Raw genomic sequence first — 26,918 nt, 5'->3', positions numbered from 1 at the left:
AAGACCACAAACAAAATGGTCTTTAAAAAAAAGAAAAAGGTTAGCCTTCAAGTCATTGTATTGAACAATGCGAGGGGGGGGGGGGGGGGGGGGGAGAAAAAAATCATTTTTAAATCATGAAACTCTGGCAGTTTCAATTGACTTGAAATCAACTTAATAAACTTGGAATAACAGTATTTACAGGTAGAATCTGTAATGCCTCAAAAAGGGACCTCTAGGCCTACAGCTGTTTGACAACATTACAGATTCTACCTGTAAATACTGTTATTGTACCAAATCAAATACTACTTTATTGATCTGCCAAATGATCTGCCATGAGAATGATCTGCCAAATCCAAGTTTAGAGAGAGGAGTTTGTTTATTTGTGTTTTTGGATAGATGTGATCGGGGGGGGGGGGGGGGGGGGGGGGGGGTCGTACAGGAAGCACAATTAACATGATAGCCAGTAAACTTAAAGCAATCTTCCAATCTGCTCATTAAATGGTTAAAAATCTTCACTTTTTGATTTTAAGTGTTCTGTTCTACAATAAATCTAGTCTTGCCCCATTAGCTGCAGTGTAATGATGAACAATTTTAAGATCCTGGTCTTAGTTTTAAGATGCTCTGGTAGGACAAGACCTCATCATAATAACAATGCATAGTGTATAACTTAGTAAAAAAAGAACACTCCCATCAACTTTATCAATAATGAAAAATGCCTGAATTTCTGTACAATTCAAATTTATTTTAAGTGAATCTTCTTCTAGCAGAGCCGGAGGTGTGACCAAAAGTAGCAACCCCTCCACTTTACCCATTGAAATCCAACCCACACGCCAGACAAAAACAAAACATGTAAACAGCGCAATACCAATACCTTTTGCCTGAAAATAACTAATTAAATAAATCAATTGGTTTCAAAGCATGATAGAATTTGAAAACAAGACACCTTGTGGACACGAGTCACTGTCATGTTTGATGATCTACAGGTACAATCAAGATCAGATAAGCTAGGTTAAAGAGTTAAGAATTCCCTGGCTAATGTATTAACCCAGCTAAGTGTAACAACCCCCTGGCGAGCTAGTTTAAACAAACTTGTTCACTGATGACCACTTTATTCTAGTGCTAGCTTCTTTGCGAAAATCTCTTTCAATGGAAACGCTGTGTTGTTCACATTTCCAACAGTGTTGAAAGCCGAATGCTAGAAGCTGAAAATGGTTCAACTTCTAGCGAGTCACATAGCAACAGCAGCTGCAACTGGCTCCTCTGAGCACTTCCCTCAAGCACGGTCAGCTGGGGAAAAACATGTACGTATCCCTATGGACACGCCGCCTATAGTGCTTGTCTGGTGTTACAAGTCTGGTGTGTGTTTTTACAGATTTCCCCTGATGGATGAATAAGTGAATGTGGCGTTAAAACCTTTTACTTAGTACTTGCCAATTATAAAAACAATAAAAATGTATGTCATAAAAATGCACTGTGTCGTCACAAATCACTGAGGGAAGAGATATTGTTGAAATTAATATTCGACTACAGATAAACAAGATCCAAAGAACACAAATAAAACGGGTTAAAAATTTATCATGGTTATTGGCTCCAATCCACACCCAAGACAATGGACAGAATGTTTCTGGAAGCAAAGATTACCCTGCTAGGTGGACTGAAGATTTTGAAATGATCATTTCTGGTACCATAGAAATATATACAGACTATCAGTACTAGCCTTTGCAGAAGTCACACTTATTTTGCTGCATGCTCAATGCAATAAAGCTCCACTACTTTTAATTGTGTGGAGAATTCTAACTCAGCCTTCGTTATTCTAAAGATATGAGGTGTGCATGGCAACGTGCCCTTCTAGTCCTATATACTTTACAAATTCTGCAAATATGATGCAATGCAGAATAGAAAGATAATGGGGGACTTCTATGCACAATGGCTACAGCTGTATGACTGCCGGTATGACCACCCCCCTGGGAAATGGTATACAAGTGAAATTTGTATAACTAATCCAAATCATCAAACATTAAAATGTTCAGTTAACTGGGCTAGACTAGCAGGCTAATGCTCGCTTCCTAAAACAACCCCTGGTGTGAGATTGGAAGAACATCAAAGACACAGAAACAAATCAACACATTTGACAGCATGATTAGTCTCTGCCGTCTCGTCCGTCCATCATTCTGAATGTCTGCCTGTCTATTCCACTGTCCACCCGTCTGTCTGGTCTCGGTCTGCGTTACCATAGTGACCACTCCTCATTATGCCTGTAAAGAACTAAGGCAATGGCTGCATTCAGACATAGAACCAGTTCCGGAACACAATGGACTCCCGACTTGAGTTCCATTGTATTCTGGGACTGACCTACACAGGACTTTACATGAAGAAGGCAAACGAGACAGTTGGAGACTTCAGGGTGAGGCACTGAGCCTCTGCCCCATGGCACACCAGACACAACACTATCTCATCACTCAGTCACTTTGGCTGCCTCGAAGTTGACCGCCAGCTTCCTGTGTCTTCTCTTGGAGGCGGAGCTGGGGGTGTGTCCTGTTGCCGGGGAGTTCTGTCGAGGAGGGGGTGTCTGAGGAGGATCCGCTGTGGATGCCGTGTCAGCAGCGCTGGGATTGGATGGAGAGGGGTTGACGGCAGAGAGGAGGGACTGGTCAGGAGAGCTGCTCTGCTGTTGGCTGGAAGGCCAATTCTGAACGTGGCTAGAAGGCTGGTTCTGGGCTTGTTGCGATTGGTTCTTGGCAACGGTTTGAGCAGCGCTGTAGAACTCTCGGGTTTCCTGGCTCTTCTTGTTGCTTGACACGCTCTTCTTGGTTACCTGACAAGGGTCAAAGGAGCAATGCTTCGTTACAATGGCCACTGATGTTTTCATGCATTCAAAAGGCTGAAGTGGTAATGTAACCTACAGCTCGACTCATGCCTGGAAAAAGTCTGAAAGGTAGAAGCTTTTTGTAAACCCAAACCCAACTGGGGAAGCAGATGAGAAATGTCAAGTCATAGAGGCACCGGCAGGGTGGACCTCACTTCTAAAATGCTTGTTTTTGGGTTAGGGTGAGAATTAGGGGTTTGTTGAAGTTTGGGCTATAGTTTTGGTTACTTTTACAGTTAGGGACATAACATTTTGAAGGTTAGGGGTCAGGAAGAAATGGGATTTTGAATTTGACATGTCGTCTCATGTAGTACAATGGTTGTCTTTGTGTGTGTGTGTGTGTGTCTTTGTGTGTGTGTGTGTGTGTGTGTGTGTGTGTGTGTGTGTGTGTGTGTGTGTGTGTGTGTGTGTGTGTGTGCATGCATTGCCCGTCTGTCTGTCCTGCATTACCTGTAAGGGGTGCATGCCCGTCTGTCTGTCCTGCATTACCTGTAGGGGGACAAACTGGTTGTGTGAGCCGATGGGCAGGGTTGGCGGTGGCACCTGGGGCCTGGCAGCACCGGGGAAGGTGCCGGCTCCTCCGTAATACCCCTGGCTCTGGAGGGGAGGGGGCAGTGTCATCCCCCACAGAGGGGGAGGGGCGAAACCCTGGGGGGGCAGCAACAGACCTAGAGGGACAGGTGGGGGTAAGGTGGGAAAAGATGGCACATCAATGAGAAAACAGGACATCCAGGTTGTAGACTGCCAGGGATTAGTCATGGCCCTGTGGTCGCATTGCCATGCTTTAAAAGATAGGACTGAGTCACCTTGTTTGTAGAGCTATAACTATATTCTATATTATAGCTATGGATCTGTCTTGTGTTGCTGGTAGGGTTAGCTCGCCTAGTGCAGCTTTCAATACACAGTAGCAGGAGTTGGTTGGGCTTGACGTGCGGAGACAGCTTGTACACAACCCTCAGCCTGTCTGGCCTCACGTGGTATGAGGCTGCAATCCATCACCTGGAAGACAATAGGCGTGGGAAGAGGACTAACAAGCCAACTCCAAAACCCTTCCCCAAAGATGGGGGTTGGGCGTGGGGCCAACAACCCCATCCCGTAGAAAAACAAACCGTTATAAAAACGCCGACAACAGAACAGACCTCAGCCCTGGAAGAAGAAGGATCCTCAATGAGAGGAAATATGACGCTGTGTGATGAAAGCTGTCAAGTCACAGAAGTCACAGAGTCAAAACCCCTTCTGTCAACCAGAGACATACGAATTGGAACATGGAACATCAGGACCTTGTATGAGACCGGAAAAACCATACAAGTAGCAGCAGAAATGAAGAGATACAAACTAGACCTTTTAGGAATTAGTGAGTCACGATGGACGCAATCTGGACAACAAAGACTGCAGACAGGAGAGCTGCTACTCTACTCTGGGCACGAAGAAGACAGCAAGTTCCTTTAAATTATTTCCAGAGCAAAACAAATTGGTATCATCAGCAAACAAGACAAACTATAATAGTTTTGAAACATCACAAATATCATTAATATATAAAAGAAAGAGTTTGGGCCCCAAAATCGAACCTTGCGGTACCCCACATTCAATTTTCATGAGCTCAGATTTGACATCTGCCAACTGCACATATTGTTGCCTATTGTGGAGATAACTACTCAACCATTCTAGAACCATTCCTCTCACACCATATAAACGTAATTTAGAAATTAGAATATTATGATCTAAGGCAGTGGTCACCAACCTTTTTAAGCCCAAGATCATTTTTTTTTTTTGGTGAAGGCAAGATCTACCTATTGAAGCGTTGAGAGAAAAAGACAGCCAAGATTGTACTTTAAACGAAATTACTTTTATTTGCCTGTATTCTAATTACATGCAATGCTTTGGTCCAACATTAAAACGTCAAAGTAGAACTATTATGTACTTTCTCAGTCAGTGCTAAGTGCAGTCATAATAATAATAATAATAATAATAATAATGCAGGACCTGCTCAGAGGTCTTTAATTGGCATTGGCTATTATCCACAACACACACCGGAACACACACGCATGCATTGTCTGTAGGATCGCTGATGCGATTCGTCTCTGCGATTAACCCATCCCGTCATCCTTCCCCCCAAGGGCAGCCGGGAGCAGACAAGCGTCAACGTGAGCCGCGCCAGGGGACCAATCCAAGTGCTCCTGTCCGTCTTCGTCAAGGACGCCACAGCGTTAGCAATCTGTTGTTGTGCATGTTTTTCCATTGGGTTTATCTTATCGGGGGGGGAAACCCTTGCGAGCACGGGGAGAACATGCAAACTCCACACAGAAAGGCCTGGGAGATACCCCACCTGGGTACCTGGCATCATGGAAACCTGGTCCCCAAGCGGGAATCGAACCCTGGACCTTCTTGCTGTGAGGCGACAGTGTTAACCACTACACCACCACCACTTATGCAGCATCACTTTTCACATCAAAACAAAAGTAGAACTGTAATGTGGACTTTCTCATATTATTAACATTGACAAACATATTTACAATTAGCATTTTATAAAGTAGAACTGTAATGTGTACTTTCTCAGTCAGTGCTAAGTGCAGTCAGTGCTAAGTGCAGCATCACTTTTCACATCAAAACAAAAGTAGAACTGTAATGTGGACTTTCTCATATTATTAACATTGACAAACATATTTACAGTTAGCATTTTATAAAGTAGAACTGTAATGTATACTTTCTCAGTCAGTGCTAAGTGCAGCATCACTTTTCACATCAAAACAAAAGTAGAACTGTAATGTGGACTTTCTCAGTCAGTGCTAAGTGCAGTCAGTGCAGTCAGTGCTAAGTGCAGTCAGTGCTAAGTGCAGCATCATTTTCACATCAAAACAAAAGTAGAACTGTATGTGTACTTTCTCAGTCAGTGCTAAGTGCAGCATCACTTTTCACATCAAAACAAAAGTAGAACTGTAATGTGGACTCTCAGGGTAAGATACATTTTTTTTTTTTTTTTATTTTCATGGAAAGATCTACAGGGACAGTCTCAAAGATCGACCAGTCGATCAAGATCGACGGGTTGGTGACCACTGATCTAAGGTATCAAATGCCTTTTTTAAATAAATAAACACCCCTATTGTTAATTTCCTTTTATCTGTTGCTGTTATTTCTTCAATAATATTCATTAACACATTAACTGCCACGCTTATATCCATCAATGTATGATCACTGCCACCAGTCTAAGCCTATGGAGATGTTTACCTTCTTTGCAGGGCTATAACTTTTTAAATTGTATTGCTAAATTGACATTACTATAGCCCATTCAACATCGATTATCTATCGTTCAGGATGTAGGAACGTTTTACTTTTTCATTCATAGATTCATACGAAAATACCGTCTAGAATATAAATGTTTTTATCGTTTTCTGCAGTAATTCCTAGAACGCTAGTTATAGGCATAAACGCATATATAGATTATCAACTGCCGTTTGTTGGCGATACACGCTATATTAAAATGTTCAACTGTACATGATCCTAAACGTTATGACTGATCATGCGCGGATGAACGGGGGGGGGGGGGGGGGGTCGTTTATAATTCCGTGATCGTCAGTAAATGCTTTATGTAGTATGGGTGATATATTGATCAGAGCAGTTGCATGAATAATAATAAACACTCACGCTGAAAATGACATCAGCGTCCTCTTACCGTTCGCAGATGAAACTGGAGGAAAAAGATCCCACTTATTTGACGGTGATCTCCTAGATCCTTTTCCAGTTTGTATAATCATAATAAACGCCCAAATCATATTGATTATCGCGTTATGGCAGCGATCGCTACACACGGACCTGTGTCTACAGTCCCGCAACAATATGTGAGTGGCGGACGTATTTGCCAGATGCACGGAGATCTCCAGATATCCATTTCCGGTTGCAACTCGCCGATCATCCACCAGGCGGCAGTATTGAAGCGTTGCAGAGTTGTGCAGGCTCCCACTGTATCAGACCAGGCTCCGTGAGGGCATTCTGAATACCATTGCGAAAAAATTTAATATGATCTCAATAACGTCGTACGCCGTGGAATGGCAGAATTAGCATGAACTTGAATCACGTTGTACAACGTTTTTGGCGCAGGATGTGTTAAGGCAGTCGCTGTTGATCTGCCTAAAGCCATACTGGCTTTCGCTCAGCAGTTTGTTCTTTTCCACAAAACCATCTAACTTATGCGAAAACAGTTTTTCAAGCACTTTCGAGAACTGTGAGAGCAATGACACTGGTCTATAGTTAGTGAAGCTGTGCTTATCTCCTACTTTGTAAAGTGGGATCACTTTTGCTACCTTCATCCTGTCTGGAAAAATACCTGTCTGAAAAGAAAGACTACAAATATAACAGAGAGGTTAGATTATACAATCAATTGTCTTCTTCACTATAATCATATCTATCCCATCACTGTCAATGGATGTCTTATTCTTTGACTTTGATACAATGGATATAATTTCTGCTTCACTGACATTTCCCAAAAACATAGACTGCAGTACTTTACTATCTCCTCTCCATCCTTCCTGTAATGGTTGATCGTGTTTTTGAATGGCATCTGCCAGATTTGGCCCCACATTTACAAAAAAATAGTTGAATTCATTAACCACCTCATTCATGTTTTTTATAGTCTTACTATTACTAATGAAATGGCTAGGCATTTTTATGGACGCTGATTTATTTTCCATTACCTTATTTAGAATGTCCCATGTGCCCTTTATTTTATTTTTATTTTCGCCTAACAATCTATTGTAATAATCTTTCTTAGCCCGTCTCATAATTAATACTAACTTATTCTTATACACTTTGTAATTAGTTTCAGCAGCCTTTTTTCTACATTTGATAAAATCTCTATAAAGTTTGTTTTTCTTTTTACATGCATTCTCTAACCCATTTGTTATCCATGGTTTTCTATTGTCATTACTTTTTTGTTTATGTTGAACCATTGGGCAGTGCCCATCGTAAAGTGTCCGATAGATATTCAAAAAAGTATTGTAAGCCGCATTGACGTCTTCTACATAGACCCCCTTCCATTCTTCATTCAAAAGATCATTCCTGAACATGTTTACATCAAGCCAGTACTCTTATACAGATCAGAGACGTGGAGGACAACCACGATCACAATGACTAGAGTGCAGTCATTCATCAACAGATGCCTGAGGCGGATCCTGAACATCCACTGGCCAGATACCATCAGTAACAATGATCTCTGGCAGAGAACGGGCGAACAACCAGTGGAAGAACAAATCAAGAGAAGAAAGTGGGGATGGATCGGCCACACACTACGCAAACCAAACACCAGCACCACCAGACAGGCCCTTAGATGGAACCCCCAAGGCAAAAGGAAGAGAGGCCGGCCCAAGAACACCTGGCGCAGGGACTTGGAGACAGACATCACACAGAGCGGACTGACATGGAAACAGCTGGAAAGCAAAGCACAGGACAGAGGACCCTGGCGAACTGTTGTCGACGGCCTATGCTCCCCCAAAATGAGCGATAGGCGTAAGTAAGTAATAGCTATGGATATACAATACTATGGCCCATTTGACATCACCTATCTATCGTTCAATATGTGAGAAAGAATGAATTTTTCCATCCATACGTTCCCGTGTTATACCGTGGTAAATATAAGTATGGTTTTAGAGCGGTCTAGGGTAATTCATGAAATCCTGAATTAAAGCCCTATACGTCGATTCCACTATAGACTTTGCCATTTCTTGCCTGTATACCATTACCTGGGACCTGATGGAGTGGTGGGCCGCATACTGAAGGAGTGTGCGGACCAGCTGACGGAGGTCTTCACAGATATATTTAATCTTTCCCTGCTACCATCATGTCCCAGCATGCTTCAAAACATCCACAAGTATACCAGTACCCAAGCAGTCAGTTGTCACGTGACGTGCCTGAATGATTACAGACCCGTGGCACTCACCCCCCTCCCTGCTAAATGTCTAGAGAAACGCATCACATCCATCATTCCGGCCTCCTTTGACCAATACCAGTTTGCTTATAGGCAGAACAGATCAACTGAAGATGCTATAGCCATTGTGCTTCATACCGCCCTAGAACACCTAGAGAAGAAAAACACCTACGTAAGAATGCTCTTTGTCGACTATAAGCTCTGCCTTCAACACTATACTCCCCCGTAAACTCATCAGTAAACTCCAAACCCTGGGCCTGTGTAATACACTGTGTAACTGGGTCAGGGTTAGAAATTAACATTTTTTTTCAAGGGCTTTTTTTGCCCCCCTTAATTGATTTTCGGGGGCTTTTTTTGTATTTCGGGGGCACTGAATTTTTATGATAAACGGTAGGGGTGGGACGGTTCACAAAATGGACGGTTTGGTTCGTATCACGATTTTGGGGTCACGGATTTCAGTTCGATATACGTAAATTTTTATTACACTCAAATCTAAACATGCTTCTCATTTATTAAAAATAAAATAAAAGGTTCACAGTGTTTACAGCCTTAAATAATGTTTGGCACACAAAGACCGAACTGACTGAAAAATATAGGCTACATTTGTCAAAGTATTAATTAACTTAGTGCAAACAAACAATATGCTCAGCCAGCACTAGACTTTCCTTTCTTTAATTAATATAAACACACAAAAACAATGTCAACCATGTTTAAATTCCCTGATTGTCAGTTCTTAATGGAAAGATTCGTTTTCTGCTTGAAATTATTATGTTTCTGTCTACATTTATTTAGACTAACATTATTTAAATATTGAGTGCAACTGTGGTGGATCCAATGTACAGTTTCTACGCCAAATGTATATACACTCTTTTTCTGGACACTTTTGTATCACAAACAGTACTGTATTTGCAAATCTGATATGTCATAAATGTATAGATGTAGCAGTACTGTCTATCTGTATGTCATGTATGTCATTATGTTATGATGAATTGAAAATGGGGGACCCTGATGTAAACAAGACAAAAGTCTTTCTCTGGTCTGCATCCCCTTAACAATTGTATGTATTGAGCTGTACTGTACCCATTCTGCAATCTGTTAATAAACTTTTCAATCAATCAATCAATCAATCAATCGATTACGTAATTCGGTGAGTTGGAACTATCTATGGGTTGGCGCCGGGTCCCCACGGACATTTTAGCGTGTGGCACCTTCAGCTCCGGTCACGTTAGGACATCAACAAGCAGGAGTTAGTAAAACAGTTGTATGTTAGCCTTCTTGGATGTTGAATAAACGCCTATCATTGTCTTTAAACACCCCGCCTCTCCGACTCCCATTTCCTCCTATGCTAGCTAGTAGCTACGGTAACATTTCATTGACTGTACAGTAGTAGCTTGCGGGCTGCGTCGGGCTACCATAGTTAAAACGTGCGTTGTGTTTACAAACTGCTAACGATATGGCAAGATGTGTGTAGGCCTATGTAATGTTAATGGCTATGTTTTTAAAGTCGTAATGAAGATTGATTTATATTGTGCGTGCCATTTTTACACAAACTGACTAGCAACGGGCTGCAGTGCTGCTGCTGCTGCTGCCTGCAGCCAGTGCAGAACACCGGCTCCCCGGGCTCCGCCAAATGAATTTTTTTATTTGCGCGTCATCTGAACCGTACGATACACAGACGATCCATTACCGGATAAATATATATATATAATTAGTAAACTGTCGGGGGCATTAAGTGCCCCCCTTAACTGATTTTCGAGGGCATTTTGTCCATTTTCAAGGGCATTATGCCCCAAGCCCCCGTTAATTTCGAACCCTGAACTGGGTGCTGGACTTCCTCACAAACCGCACACAAGCCGTCAGACTGGGCAACTACACCTCGTCCACCCTGTCTCTCAGCACCGGCGCCCCGCAGGATTGCGTACTCAGCCCATTACTGTACACCCTGCTCACACATGACTGTTCCCCCTCCTACCCCTCCAATTATATCATCAAGTTCGCAGACGATACCACAGTTGTGGGTCTCATAACAAACAACAATGAGTCTGCCTACAGGAGGGAGGTGGAGGACCTTACAGCCTGGTGTGACAATAACAACCTGGCGCTCAATATAAAGAAAACAAGAGAGATCATAGTGGATTTTAGAAGATCAAGGCCTGACCACTCCCCTCTGCTCATCAACAACGAGGTAGTGGAGAGGGTCACTGAGTTCAAGTTCCTGGGTCTCAGTGTGAGTGAGACCCTGTCTTGGAGCACCAACACCGCCTCAGTGATCGGGAAAGCCCAGCAATGCCTATACTATCTAAGGAAGCTGAAGCAGGCTGGCCTGCCACAAAATCTCCTTGTCAACTTTTACCATTGTGCGGTTGAGAGTGTGCTGACCTACGGTGTGTGTCTGTGTGGTTCTCCAGCTGCACAAAGGCAGAGCAAGAGGCTCTACAGAGGGTGGTGAAGGCGGCAGGCAGGATCGTCGGGACTCCTCTACCAAACATCACCTCCGTCTTCACCTCCCGCTGCCTCCACCGCTCCAAATGTATCATCAAGGACCAGTCTCACCCAGCACATCACCTCTTCCAGCTCCTTCCCTCAGGGAGGAGATACCGGTCCATACATGCCAAGAGTACAAGATTTAAGAACAGCTTTTTCCCCCAAGCAGTCAGACTGTTAAATACTCATTGACTGTCCCCTCACGTGCACCATGCACTTACCACTGCACTTGATAATCTCTGATTACCACCCATTATGCACTTTATTATTTAAAATATTCTGTTATGTACAGTGTTATATGTGTTATGTGTTCATGTATGTATATATGTACTACGGTCTGTGGGAGCTCCCCTGAAATTTCGTTGTATACTGTGCAATGACAATTAAAAGTCTATTCTATTCTATTCTATACGCTATTATCCCGAAATCAAATCTATATCATAGGTATTATGTTATGTTATGGGGGGGGGGGGTCGTTTCTGATTATTTGATTGTCAGTAACGGCATTCGCATTGAACACTAAAAACGCTTATCAGCCCGATCGGTGTAAAAGCATTGCAGGATCAAGCTAAAATTGACGTCAGATCATTCTTACCTCTGATCGGGAGTATTCCAAAAATAATATTCCAATTGTTTGATCGCCATCTGGTATATCCAATGTCCATTTGGCCCACTGCATAATCCACCACAACATATGGATCGGGGTTATTTGATGCGCTTTGATGGAACCGGCAGAACGGCTGTGCTCGCCCGACAAGGAAACATGAAACCGGAGACGTTTGGCCATCCCACAGAGAAAGATACAAGGGTATAAAGGGTGCTCGATACCGCCGTCTAGCGTGATGCAGCCGGTATTGCACTTTTACATTATCAGGCTGATTCCCCATGTTAACCCCGAGTCTGTGTGCCTGTAATGAATAGAAATATCGAATAAAAGAAATAACGATCAAATAACGAGTATACTAGTTGTTGGCGTTCAACGATTGTCGTCCAATAACGAGTATACTTGTCGTTGGCAGTGAATGAGTTAAAGGAACACGCCAACATTTTGGGAAATTAGCTTACCGTCTTCTCTAGAGAGACAAGAAGATAGATACCAGTTTCCTCTCTGTGCGTTCAGTAGAAAGCTATCTGGCTGCACGTTAGCCTAGCTTAGCACAATGAATGGAAGCAGACAGAAGACGGTAAGCTAATTTCCCAAAATGTTGGTGTGTTCCTTTAAGTGAACAAGTTGATTATATTCGCCTGCAATCAATGACTCGCTCAGCAAATGCACATGTTTCTTTTCTACTGAGCCACACTGAGAGAAGAGCACTGGCTGAGAGGAGAGAGGACGAGCACTTCACTGAGTGGGGCACTAGGGGGACATACTATATTGAGTGATGCGGGTTGGCGGAATACTTTCCCTTCACTTCATTCGCTTGCGGCGAACCGGAACCTCTTTGTTTGATTCGCCGCTAGCGAATGTAGTGAATTTATGAGTTCTGAAATTACGCCAAACAAATAACAAATACAGGAGGTGTTGAGAAAATAACACATGTTGAAAGGGGTCTTATGACAAGGTAACCAAAGTATGGTCTCCGTTTATTGAACATGTAAAGGGATTGACTTTCTGATATAGCGTTCCACCTGACTAATAGTTTACTCCTTTTAGCTCACAACCAACACCTATATAATGGATCCCCTATTTACTTTATTATATACATATATTTAATTTATATAGTGCACTTAACTTTTCATTAAATTATTTTTGTAATCTTCTAATCTAAAAGCACTGCCTTTTCTTTGTCTGGTCCCAGGGCTGGTGGGGAGGGCTAAGGGGGGTATACTGGCTCAGTGTTTGTGTCTTCATTGTATATTTGTGTCTTCAATTTGTTTGTACATGTGTCTTTGTTTATCTAATAAAAAGATTCCTAAAATAAAGGTGTAAAAAAAAATTATTAGACAACTACACATCCGGGCTGGCGGCAAGGAGAATTGCTAGTAGAGAGACCTAACTAGTCAGTGACTAGTTGTCATGTCAGCCGTTTTAAAGAAGAACAATGATCACTGATCAACTAATTTATGACCCTAATATAAGATTGATGTTTTTCTATCGTTTCCTTGACGATACCGCGGGGATCAACATTTGAAACTGCCGCCAGTTACTGCGAGCAAACTCACCACACATCCAATGAGAGGTAGTTGATTTATCATCTGCACACCTATGAGGTGCTAGAACACTTGTTGATGATCGTCGTCATCATTAGGGATGCACCGATCCGACTTTTTCAGTCCCGATACCTGGCTTTGGGTATCGGCCGATACCGAGTACCGATCCGATACCCATTGTTCAATTAATAAACTGTATTACATGCCTCACAGTAAGAAGCATTTTGTATGAAAGTATTCTGTACTTCTGTATGACAACTATTAAAGAACTTGAACTTGAACTCACTGTGTGGAAGATACTGGGATCATTATTTTGTGCAAGGCAACATCAGGCTTGACTTAAAACATTACGTTCCTAACTTAGTGAAACAAAATGTAACAAATGAACACAGCCCGACTGCTTACTAGAACCAAAAGGAGAGAGCACATTAGTCCAGTATTAGCTGCTTTACACTGACTTCCTGTAACATTTAGAATTGACTTCAAGGTCCTTCTCCTTACATACAAAGCTCTAAATGGACAGGGATCTAGCTACATTGCGACGCCAACACTCTAATAAATTACAGGCCAGCAAGAACACTGCGATCATCAGCTGCTGGACTACTAGAGGCTCCCAGAAACAGTCAAAAGAGGATAGGTAATGCAGCCTTTATCAACTATGCCCCAAAACTATGGAACAAACTACCCCAAAACATCAGGGAAGCCAACTTGCTAGACATCCTTCTGTATCACAAACAGTACTGTATTTGCAAATCTGGTATGTCATAAATGTATAGATGTAGCAGTACTGACTATCTGTATGTCATGTATGTCATATATGTCTATATGAATTGAAAATGGGGGACCCTGATGGAAACAAGACAAACGTCTTTCTCAGGTCTGCATCCCCTTAACAATTGTATGTATTGAGCCGTACTGTATTGTACCCATTCTGCAATCTGTTAAATAAAGTTTTCATTCATTCATTCATTCATTCATTCATTCATTCATTCATTCATTCATCTTCAAAAGACAGCTTAAAACCTATCTCTTTGCTCAGGCATTTAAATGAAACATCAGGGATATCCTGACACACATTGTACTTTACCTGCACTATTCTTACCCTACCTACACTTCCTATCAAATTCATGTGTCGGTTCTATGCACTGTAAGTTTAAGAGCACTGCTCTGTTGTAATTCAAAATTGAACTATTTTATCACACGTTTTACTTCTTAAGGCCTCTACATGCTACAGCAACTTCAAAGCAACTTCAACACAACATCAGCGCGATTTCAGCACGGTTGTTGTTTAGGGTCTTGTAGACTGTGTTGCTTGGACGTTGTGTACATGTCCCCCAAATATAACCTAAACAACCGTTGCGTTGATATTGCGTAGCAGTGATTGGTTGGTTAGCGAATGGGGGCGGGACTGTCATAGAATAATATTGGTCTCGCAGAGAATACCATCCGCCATTGTTGTAGCCAGCCAGCGTTGATGCTAAATAATTAGCGTCACATAGCTGGCCTTTTTCTGAAAACCCAAGCACATATTGTTCCATAGCATACGCCTTCAGTTGATCATGACAAATCCTCTCTTACCTTGACGATTAAAAAGCCTCCATAATTTAATAAATAAAGCTGTAGCCAGCCAGCTAGCATTGGTGCTATACAAAATGCTATCCACATTAGCTACATAGCTAACCAACTAAATACAATGGTATCCTGAGGTAACTTTAACGTTAAATACAACGTTTGCTAGTCGAAATGACTGGACACACACAGGGACAAGTTAAACATCAATCAATTAATTTATTCCAATAGGTAGTTTGAGCTGCATGTGAGCCGAGGTCCTCTCCATTGGAAACTAATGATGTTACGGTAACGTTAGCTCGAAAAGCACAGAAAGTTAAGCTGCTAGCAACAGACACTATAACACTTCCGGTCGGGGGATTTCAAAATAAAAGAGCAACGTCTAAAATCACCGGAAATACGTTTATTTTGTACATCATCTAACGTTAACACGAACCTAAACTAACTTTGCGCGTCGATGTTGCAGAAGCATAAAGGCAGTGTCTAAAACACCGTTGCTTTGTCGATGTTGTGTTGCAGTTGCTTTGAAGTTTCTGTAGCATGCAGAGGCCTTTACTGATGCACTGCTCTGTTGTATGTTAAATACCCTGTTGTGTGTCCGTTCTATTTTATAATGTTTTGCCTATTTTTAAACTGAATCCAACCGCACTTTGTTTTTACTCTGTCTATTCTATTTTTATTATTTGTATTACTGAATGAAACTGTAAACAGAAAGGCCTATTGGGATGCTAGATCCTAATGTGAAACACTGATTTACCTTACCTTGCTACCTCTATCTTTTTTTATGCTCGCTTATGCCTGTATTTTTTACTGTTGTGAAGCACTTAAGAACTGCAACTTCTGTATGAAAAGTGCTATACAAATAAAGTTTTATATTATTATTATAAATGTACTGAATTGTTATTTCTTATTTTATTTCTTATTAACGTATATAAAATAATGTCGGGCCGATATCAATATCGGATCGGTGATCCCTAGTCATCATCATCACCATCTTTGTCAACATCACACCATCTAAACTGTTGGGAGGGCAGACTCACCTGATTGGCCGAAGACAGGGGGCATTGCTCCCAGGTGGGGGGGCCTAATCTGTCCAACTCCAGGGAAGAGAGGAGGGGGGAGGGGGAACCCTGACCCAACTGAGTTCTAGAGGGAGAGGAAGACAACACAGGAGAAGCACGAGGCCCAGATGAGATAGAAGGCTTTTTAGCAGCTGGGCATCAATCATCATTGTCAATAGCTTTTTAGCAGCTGGGGCAGCTTTCTATAATTGTTATGAATGTGAGTGAAGTTTTTCATTGTATGGTGTAAATTGTCTGTTTAACTGTGCTTATGGCAATAAAACATCTTGAATCTTGAAGATTGCTGGTTGGTTGGAAGGAAAATACCGGTACACAATTTGCTCTCTTTCAGCTGTTTTTTCCCCAGACACAGACGCTTACACAAGAGTGGTGTGTGTTCAACCCTACCAGTCTCTGCAGGGCGAAGAGGGCAGCCTTCTCCTTGGCATCGTGTTCAGACGGACACTGTGGGCCGTGGACCATCAGACCACTGGACAACTTCACCTGGCAAACAACCAGACCCTGATGGAAGATGCAGAATAATGTTTCAGAGAGCGAGAGGGTGGGGGTTGTGTGCGTATGGCCCTGTTCACATCTGGCATTAAGATTCCATCTGGGTGATCTGATCACAAGTGGGCACAGTTCACACCTGGCATTAGAATGTGTTCATCTGATCTCGCTTCCCCGCTCAATATGCAAATACTTGCCCCCGCTAATTCCCCGCTCGTGTGTCATTCTGCTGGGACAAAAAAATTGGCATTCGAAGCTTCGGGGCCGAGATTCGATTTTAATTCGAAGCTTCGAGATAAAAAATATATATATATATATATATATATATATATATATATATATATATATATATATATATATATATATATATATATATATAATTACTTTATTTAAATTTTTTATGTTGTGGGACTTGTACAGCACTTTGTTCAACTTTGTCAGTGCTGTAAAGTTTAAACCTTTTTAAATCTTAGACAAACGAAACACTTTGCTTTCATGAACTAAGTTATTTAAGCCGCCATTTGAGGCTTTATAAAAGCAGCACAATGAACACAAATCTGTCAGTGCCGAGTCCGACCTCATCTTAAATAATAAACAGCATTGCTTGTTGTAGTTAAAAAAGAGAGGCAGAGTTGATTTTGCACACACAATTTTTTTTTTTTTTAATATATATACCGGTATTCAAATGTTATTTCCCCATTCGAATCCCATGCCCATCGAACGAAGCTTCGAAGTATTTAAGACAGCCCTAATTAGAGACCAGAGCATCATTCTGCAGGGATAATACTAGATACCAGAGCAACATTCTGCAGGGATAATACTAGAGACCAGAGCATCATTCTGCAGCGATAATACTAGAGACCAGAGCATCATTCTGCAGGGATAATATTAGAGACCAGAGCATCATTCTGCAGGGATAATATTAGAGACCAGAGCATCATTCTGCAGGGATAATACTAGAGACCAGAGCATCATTCGGCAGGGATCATATTAGAGACCAGAGCATCATTCTGCAGGGATAATACTAGAGACCAGAGCATCATTCTGCATGGATAATACTAGAGACCAGAGCATCATTCTGCAGGGATAATATTAGAGACCAGAGCATCATTCTGCAGGGATAATACTAGAGACCAGAGCATCATTCTGCAGGGATAATATTAGAGACCAGAGCATCATTCTGCAGGGATAATACTAGAGACCAGAGCATCATTCTGCAGGGATAATACTAGAGACCAGAGCATCATTCTGCAGGGATAATATTAGAGACCAGAGCATCATTCTGCAGGGATAATACTAGAGACCAGAGCATCATTCTGCAGGGATAATATTAGAGACCAGAGCATCATTCTGCAGGGATAATATTAGAGACCAGAGCATCATTCTGCTGGGATAATACTAGAGACCAGAGCATCATTCTGCAGGGATAATATTAGAGACCAGAGCATCATTCTGCAGGGATAATATTAGAGACCAGAGCATCATTCTGCTGGGATAATACTAGATACCAGAGCAACATTCTGCAGGGATAATACTAGAGACCAGAGCATCATTCTGCAGGGATAATATTAGAGACCAGAGCATCATTCTGCAGGGATAATATTAGAGAGACCAGAGCATCATTCTGCAAGGATAATATTAGAGACCAGAGCATCATTCTGCAGGGATAATATTAGAGACCAGAGCATCATTCTGCAGGGATAATATTAGAGAGACCAGAGCATCATTCTGCAGGGATAATACTAGAGAGACCATTCAATGCCTTAAAGACAAGCAACGGAATTAAAAAATCAACCCTGAAGTGAACAGGAAGCCAGTGCAGGGAAACCAGCACCGGTGTGATGTGGTCACGCTTCTTTGTGCCGCTCAAGAGGCACGCAGCAGCTTTCTTCACTAGCTGCAGGCGCCACAGGGACAGCTGGTCTAGGCCCACATACAGACCATTGCAATAGAGAGCTGGTCTAGGCCCACATACAGACCATTGCAATAGAGAGCTGGTCTAGGCCCACATACAGACCATTGCAATAGAGAGCTGGTCTAGGCCCACATACAGACCATTGCAATAGAGAGCTGGTCTAGGCCCACATACAGACCATTGCAATAGAGAGCTGGTCTAGGCCCACATACAGACCATTGCAATAGAGAGCTGGTCTAGGCCCACATACAGACCATTGCAATAGAGAGCTGGTCTAGGCCCACATACAGACCATTGCAATAGTCCAACCTGGACAGAATAAAGGCATTGATAACCCTCTCGAGGTCCTTGGGAGAAAAGTAAGGCTTTATTTTGGACAGGACTAAAACACTGTATGGACAGAAAGTGCCGTTTGGAGATGGGCCTGACATTTGAAAGAACAGTTCAAGTTTCAAGTTTCAAGTTTCTTTAATAGTTGTCATACAGAAGTACAGAATACTTTTGTACAAAATGCTTCTTACTGTTGCGCTCCAGAGACTGTGCATGACAAGATAAGTATGAAATAAAAACATAGTAAAAATTAGAAGTAAAAAAAGAGGTCACAGTGTTCAGTTTAGACATATGTACAATGTTCGTAGACGTAGTTACCATACAATATACAATACTGTGCAGTGTACTAATATACAATACTATATAGTGCAAGGCATAAATGGACGAGGTGCAGTTTAGGTACAATTCACAGTAGGTGTACGAGTTGTAGTGCAAATCCTTTATCAATCAATATAAAGTGTAAGTGTGTTTGTGTGATCTAAAGTGTGGAGAGTGGGTGCTGCAGTGTGTTGTTTGTTTGAGTGAGTGTGTGCGTGTGGGTGTGTGTGCTGTGTGCATTTGATGGTTGTTGCATAGTGATTATTGTTCGTTTAGCGATTATTGTTCGTTTAGCAGCCTGATGGCCTGGGGATAGAAGCTCCAGAAGGGTCCAAACCTGGCCTCTTGATTAGTGGCTGCACTATGGCAGGTTTAAAAGGAGCTGGAAAGACTGCTGAACTAAAACAGACACCAAAACACAAATAAAAGAGCCAAATGTCAAATGCCTCTTTTTAAGAGGCGAGATGGAACACTGTCAAGAGGGGCAGTTTGTAAGCTGCAACTCAAACATCAGACAGTGAGGACATGGATATATGCCTAAACTTGTCCAAAGCGATATAGGGTACAGACCGAAGAGATGACATTTTATCAACAAAGACATTTTGAAAATCATTACAGAGAGCAATCCCCACCCACACCAGAGAAAGCGCAAGCTTCAGTATTTTTAAAACAACACGTAAAACATGGCTCAAGACAAAACCAATCATGTGATCACTGACCACCTAAACCTTTGCATGGAACCAACTGTTTTCCAACATGGAGAGTATGGCATTTAGTATTATGTTTTATATGTGGTGTATAGTTTTTAATATCTTCCTGCACAAGGACCGTAGATGTAGCTAGCCCAACTGTTCGTGTTGTGCATGGCCCTGTGTTTAATAAACTAAACTAGGAACTGAGGATGATTGTAGTTCTTAGAATGCCGTTTTGAAGGACTTCTTTTTTGCATCTACTTAAAGGTACAGTAGGGACTGTCGCAGCACAAGGGGAACCATGAGTGACTGTATGGTGGTCCAGATGTCATCCCATGTTCATGGTATCAGACCTAAGTGAGCTCAATGTGCTCTGTTGCGTGGGGCTGGAGTCAATCTCATATCGAAGTTGAAATACCTAGGAAACTGTTACACAAAACTTGCATTAAGAAGTTGATTACCGGTAATCTAGTGATCTATTTTATGTTTAAAATAGTACACTCAATTGAGTAGTGGAAAAGGGGTAGGATTAAATAAGTGTATACTTCTTCCTACTCCTTTTCGAACATGCAGATTGAGTTGTTTTGCTTTTTTGTTGTTTGTTGTATTCATTGCATGTTCGAAATAAAGACTTCAAATCAAAATCAAATCAAATCTATGCACAACGATTACTCTGTGAATCTCTTAGTTACAACAAGATTCTATCATTTAAGCAGTGTTGTTCCGTTTATAGCCAGGTGAAGTAACGTTATTCCCAATGTTCGCTGTTTGGCCAAACTGGAATGCGGCCAAGCTTTTGCACTACACGCCCAGCTGTCAGTCTCCGGGGGAAGTCAGTAGCACGGTCTGCTAACATCACTTCAATGTGCTCCTATTGGCGGTGAGAATGCGAACAGAAACAAAGCCCTGAAGGTATCGTATGTGTGTAGTTCTCGGGGGAGCTCCCCAGTGGGTACTTCCTCTCAGGGAGTCCCCGGGAACTTTTGGATCAACCTAGAGCGCCTTCAAAATAAACTTGGGTGCATTCACACCTGTAGTTACATCCATCCACTTGTGATAAGATCACATCTTAATGCCAGGTGTATATTCTTGTGTTTTTTTCTCAAAGGATTTAAAGATGAGCAAAACTTTCCAAATATTATCCAAAAGGTTATTGCCACTCCTTAGAACATAGGTGTCAAACTCATGGCCTGCGGGCCAAATGCGGCCCGCCACGTCATTTGATGTGGCCCCCCAAGAGTTCTGGTAAAAAAAAAAAAAAAAAAATTATACATTAATCTTGCGTTAAAAAATAGCGGCGTTAAAATAATTGTGGGTTAATGCGTTAATAAAGCTTTGACAGCTTTAGTTATTACACATTCTTACACATACATGTGTGTTGAACATCTGAGGTATTGATGAAGTAACAAAGGAAAAAAGCCAAAAGCACTTACTCCTCAGACATTCTTTGACAATTTTACAGCCCAAAATACAAAAAAGATCCAGGCGGAATAGGTAACAAAGGGTTGAAGAAATATTGTCTGAACTGTCAGATACATGCTGGCTGTGTGACATAACCGAGCATCTCGCTCAATTGAATAAGAAGCTGTAGGGACGCAAACAAGTCCCACCCAAAACTTGACCAATATAGTTGTGAACTGAGACAACCCTTATTTTGTTATTTTTGAGTACAGTTACAGTTGTGTGTTCATGCAGACACATAATAGCAATTTCATTACGAATTGAAAATGGGGGACCCTGATGTAAACAAGTCGAAAGTCTTTCTCTGGTCTGCATCCCCTTAACAATTGTGTGTATTGAGCTGTACTGTACTGTACCCATTCTGCAATCTGTTAATTAAAGTTAATTAAACTATCTTCCATTAGTTGGATGTATGGCCTCTGCAAGGTTGTGTGCAGCCATTTGTTTTTGTAACATCTGCTACATCTGTCCCACGCGTTCTTTGCAGCTCACAGTTAGTTCTGCCCCTCTTGACTGTGATAAAAAGGTTTTGAACAAACTTAATGTCATAGCTTGTATTTGATGATATTCTTCTTTGTTATTTACTTGAATGGTTTGATCATTGATTGATGGAGTAATATGGGGTTCTGATAAACTAAAATTATTTGTTAAAATAACATAAGCTAACATATATTTTTACATCTATGCAAATGCATATGCAATATGTATAACTTGAATAAGTAATAAATACAGAAACAACATGTTTAACAATATGTAAATGAGTAGCTACATTTATTTTACATTACATTAACATTTATACGGTCGTTGGCCCTTTGAGGGCAACCATAATGCTGATGTGGCCCTCTGTGAAAATGAGTTTGACACCCCTGCCTTAGAAGATAGACAAAGGGTCTATCTTAACACATTGAGTGCCAACGACGACTTTAGTCATCTTAACTCGCCATGCGTTGAGTGCCAATGACGAGTTCTCGTCTTTTTCTCCTTTTTGCTTTTATTAGCAATATCCATAAACTTTTCATCCATCCAGCCTGACGTTATCATTGGGAATGGCTCTGAGCTCGAAAAGGGCAAATACCGCCGCCTATCGTCTCCCGGATGGTATTGCACATCATTGGATTGGATTGGGTGGGCTTGTGCATCAGAAAAAAAGTCCGGTCCGGAGTTTTCCCTTCTCTGGCATGCAGCTGGATACTATTGCATTGAGTCGCCCCACTGGGAGCAGCGTCGATTATGTGTGTTGGACTATAAGGTTGGATCAATAAACGCGATCAATATTTGGAATGGCGATCAAGAATTTGATTAATCTTTTTGCAGAACATCTGATGTGAGGTAAGGACTCTATTTTACCAGTATTGGGTTAATCAGATGTGTTTTTCTCAGCCATCGCAGCGTGTCTGTGTGTGTGTGTGTATGACGTTAGCGCTGACCAGGTCATGGATAATAGATTTTTCAGCCCGCTTCTCTAGCGTGCATAAGTACACATAGACTATCGATAATCTAGCATTTATTTGAAAACGATTCATAAATCAGCCGAAAAATGACAACGTGTTTTGTGTATTCCACTAATGAGCTATTATCGCGGAATTTCTCTGGAATTACTAGAACTCTCCAAAACGATACTCGTATTCAAAACGGTATGTACCGGAAATGTACCAATGAAAAAACAATCAGTTTCGTACATGTTGACTGCAAGCAAGTCATTGATAAGCGAGGGGTGTTTTAGACCCATAGCCATAATTTAAGATATAGTTTAAGCCTTCGCAAATTTCCCAGACCTCCCATTGACTTCCTTACTGGCACTCTAGCCCATATATGGTCAAAGGGGCATGGCACTCAATGTGTTAAGGTTATGTTTAGAGTGTGAGTGTGTGTGTGTACCTGTCTGTTGCGTAGATAAGTGAACTCTGGTGGTGCCATGCCCAGCCCCAGACAGATGCGTGCTAGTTCTGACGCCACGCTGGGCACCATGGCATTTGGCGGGTTGATGGGGCCTGGTGAGGGAGGGGTCAACATGGCCTGCTCGCCATGGGGGGAGTTCATCTTCGCCGCTAGAGGGGTTTGGGGGGATAAAATATTATTTCTCCTACCGAACACTATGCAATAGAAACTCAGATGAATAAACAGATGAATCCCAACAAATAATGCAACATCATTAGCCGTGTTGGTCAGTGAATTTGAGTAGCGTTTTCTTAGAAGATAAAACCATTAAGACAATTATATAGGTCTAAGTTCACTTGGACCTTAACCTCTTAAGCCATATTTTCTGAAAATTCGCCTAAAAAAATACATACCCAAGTAAATGGATTCTCCCAAAAAAATTCTCTCATCATTGACGGTGAATAACACCATGCTAACATTGACCAGACATGAACATGATTAATTCAGCACCTTCTTGAGATCATGTGTACAAAAAATCTAAGCAAATTAATAAAGGGCAGATGATTTACAGTTTCTTTTGTAGATGCAGTACTGAATTTCGCCATCCGGACATGCAATTTGAAATATGAATATAGAATATAGAATAGCAGGCCTATAAATTACCTTATTGTGGCCAAGTCATACATCTATGGATCGGGCCAAATCTCCTTTTTCAAATGGCAGAGTTAAATCTGGATTTAGTACCACCACCAGGCACCCGTTAAAAGGGCTGCAAAGACCATGAATGAAATCTACTGTAAGTACAGTTACTTTTGCATAATGTCCATAGCTCAGCCATTTTTCACCAGATTGAGATTTTTTCCCTAGACGTTCACAGAAAGGTAAAGAAACAATAATATTCTAGGGAAAGTCTAGGGAAAGTCTAGGGAAAAAAGTATATACGTTGTATTTTATGGCAATAACGTTCACGTTTGTTCGACCTGTGAGATATAATCACGAAAATAATATTCAAAAAAAAAAGTCACGTCAGCCCCTCCAGCTTAGACAAAGGCTGGTATGAGATGGGTCGTGTAGTTTCATGAAATTTCAATGTCCATCGAAAGCCCTGGGTCTCCTTTCATAGGACTTGAATGACGACGTAATTTCCTCACGTCTATATCCGCCGGTTTCCGATGCAATTGCATAGAGAATTCTATAAACTCATATTTCACTAATAACACTTAAAATCATTGGTAAACAAACGTAGTGCTGAAAATATACACTTCGATTGCTGTTTTGATAGGGTTAGGGTCGTTACTCTTGGCTATATTTGTCGTTACTCTTGGCTATATTTGAAAAAGAAACGCAACATTAATTAATACGGACTGTATTGATACATTTATGGCGTGAAATTAATCTCGGCCCAGTACCGGTTAAGAGTGTTGATATGAAAATAACAGTTGATTCTTATTTTGGACCTTGATATTACATCAAGTGTCAACATTTTAGTTAGCTAGACTAGATAGGTATCCGGATGGCATCTCTCGCAGGGGTGAAGAATCTAGGAGAACCGAGGTTGTGTTGAACTTTAGGTGCCAGAGAGGGTGATAAAAAATTGGCATATTATGCGAGGGAGAGAGAGAGAATCTTGGTCTCTGTGGTATTTCAGCTTGGAGGAGGGGGCTTCTTCGGTAGCCTTCTTCGTTATTCAGATGGAGGAGAGAGTATGCTCTTCGGTATTCAACTCGGAGTTGAGAGTATTCACTGCCTCAGCCTAATGATATTGTAGCTGTTTATGGCAATAAAACCTGTGTTATAAAGAGAATACCGTGTGTCATATTATCTCAAGGGGAGATCTCATTTGAGTGACTTTACTTCAACAACACAACGCACAGGAGTCGTATCCTGAAGGAAGACAGGGTTAAATTAACATTCATTGAAAGTCAACTAAATCTATAGAAGCGTTGACAAAATGGACCATTTCATCAATTTCAGGGTGTTTGACAAATAAGTGTCCCGAATGTAATGTTTAGGTCCTATAATAGAATACGTCCGAGTAAGAACATTTTAATGATATGAGATACCGTCGCCAGAGAGATCTCAAGTTCATGTCAATATACATTAATTTGACCAGCTGTGATGTGTACAGTAGCTAGCGTAGAGTTACACGTTACAGTCAGGGACCAGCAAACCACCAGCCTGCCACGACCACAATTAACCCAAGAAACCTCTGATGGAGTTGACCTTCCAGGCCCTCACCTAGTTTCTTGGTGCTTCGTCTCCTGTTCTGCTGCTGGCTTCCTGCAGCGTTACACTGGTCCTGGGAGGAGGGACTTCCTGTACTGGAGCTGTCAATCTTCAGCATCTCCTTCAGCATCAGGGTCCCCTTCTACATCAAATAGGGAGGTGTAGTGGTTACGTCATTGCCGTTTTTCGTGTTCCACCCTCTGTCCAACACAATGCATTTTCCCATTGCCCATTTCTAAATCGCCTCGTTTAAAACAAATAAAGAATTAACATTGGCATGGTGTACCTTTCTGTGCATATTCATCCACAATCTATAGCTCAACATGAAAATATTCGCAATTAATCATAAAAAAATTAAAATAAAATCACGAAATTGTATTTCAACCAAAAATGTTTAAACAATAATGTTAGTGATAGAAGGGAACGTATGTTGTGCAAAAATGGAAAGCTTTTCAATTTCCATGCGGCAGAATTGGTACAATAGCCGATAATCCATTTTCCCAATGATAAATTCCTATACGGGTGGAACAACCAGTGACGTCAGACTACACCTCCCTATAACCAAACCATAGTTAAGAAAATCAACATTAGCAACTGGTAACCAATAAGTACACTGACTACATGGACAATATATAGGTGACAAAGTGGGATCTACCCGTATTTTCCCAAACTCCAACTGAATAATGGAGAGTTTTAGTGTCACATGGTCTAAAATCTAAATTTAATGTAAAGTCTCGTCCCCGGAGTCTCTCCTAGTCTCCAGAATGTCTCCGGTCTCTGCTACTCTCCAGAATGTATTTCATAGTCTCCAGAATGTCCATGGATTCTCCAGAATGTCCCTACAGTCTCTCCTAGTCGCCAGAATGTCCCTAGAATCCCCCCTAGTCCCCAGAGTTTCTCCTAGTCTCCAAAATGTCCCCAGTCTCCAGAATGTCCCTAGTCTCTCCTAGTCTCCAGAATGTCCCAGGAGTCTCTCCTAGTCTCCAGAAAGTCCCTAGTCTCTCCTAGACTCCAGAATGTCCCAGGAGTCTCTCCTAGTCTCCAGAATGTCCCAGGAGTCTCTCCTAGTCTCCAGAATGTCCCAGGAGTCTCTCCTAGTCTCCAGAATGTCCCAGGAGTCTCTCCTAGTCTCCAGAATGTCCCAGGAGTCTCTCCTAGTCTCCAGAATGTCCCAGGAGTCTCTCCTAGTCTCCAGAATGTCCCAGGAGTCTCTCCTAGTCTCCAGAATGTCCCCAGTCTCCAGAATGTCCCCAGTCTCCAGAATGTCCCCAGTCTCCAGAATGTCCCCAGTCTCCAGAATGTCCCCAGTCTCCAGAATGTCCCCAGTCTCCAGAAAGTCCCTAGTCTCTCCTAGTCTCCAGAATGTCCCCAGTCTCCAGAAAGTCCCTAGTCTCTCCTAGTCTCCAGAATGTCCCCAGTCTCCAGAATGTCCCCAGTCTCCAGAATGTCCCTAGTCTCTCCTAGTCTCCAGAATGTCCCTAGTCTCTCCTAGTCTCCAGAATGTCCCAGGAGTCTCTCCTAGTCTCCAGAATGTCCCTAGTCTCTCCTAGTCTCCAGA

General features: G+C 41.8%; 1 protein-coding gene across 1 annotated transcript in view; it reads right to left on the bottom strand.

Annotated features, from left to right (window-relative positions):
• Nucleotides 1-326: 326 nt before the first annotated feature.
• Nucleotides 327-26,918, bottom strand: part of xrn1 (5'-3' exoribonuclease 1) — a 151,115-nt gene continuing 124,523 nt past the window's right edge. Inside the window, exons 35-40 of the mRNA XM_084327733.1 lie at nt 25,373-25,502; nt 23,135-23,304; nt 16,439-16,552; nt 16,010-16,115; nt 3,299-3,516; nt 327-2,797 (exon numbers count right to left, since the gene is read on the bottom strand). Of these exons, the coding sequence (XP_084183859.1) occupies nt 2,438-2,797; nt 3,299-3,516; nt 16,010-16,115; nt 16,439-16,552; nt 23,135-23,304; nt 25,373-25,502 (1,098 nt within the window). The 3' untranslated portion in view covers nt 327-2,437. The remainder of the gene's footprint in view (nt 2,798-3,298; nt 3,517-16,009; nt 16,116-16,438; nt 16,553-23,134; nt 23,305-25,372; nt 25,503-26,918) is intronic.

Source organism: Notolepis coatsorum (assembly GCF_963971535.1).
Source record: "Notolepis coatsorum genome assembly, chromosome: 13".
Taxonomy (NCBI): Eukaryota; Metazoa; Chordata; class Actinopteri; order Aulopiformes; family Paralepididae; genus Notolepis; species Notolepis coatsorum.
Note: the sequence above shows the minus strand (reverse complement) of the source record. Positions and strands in the feature narration are given on the sequence as shown.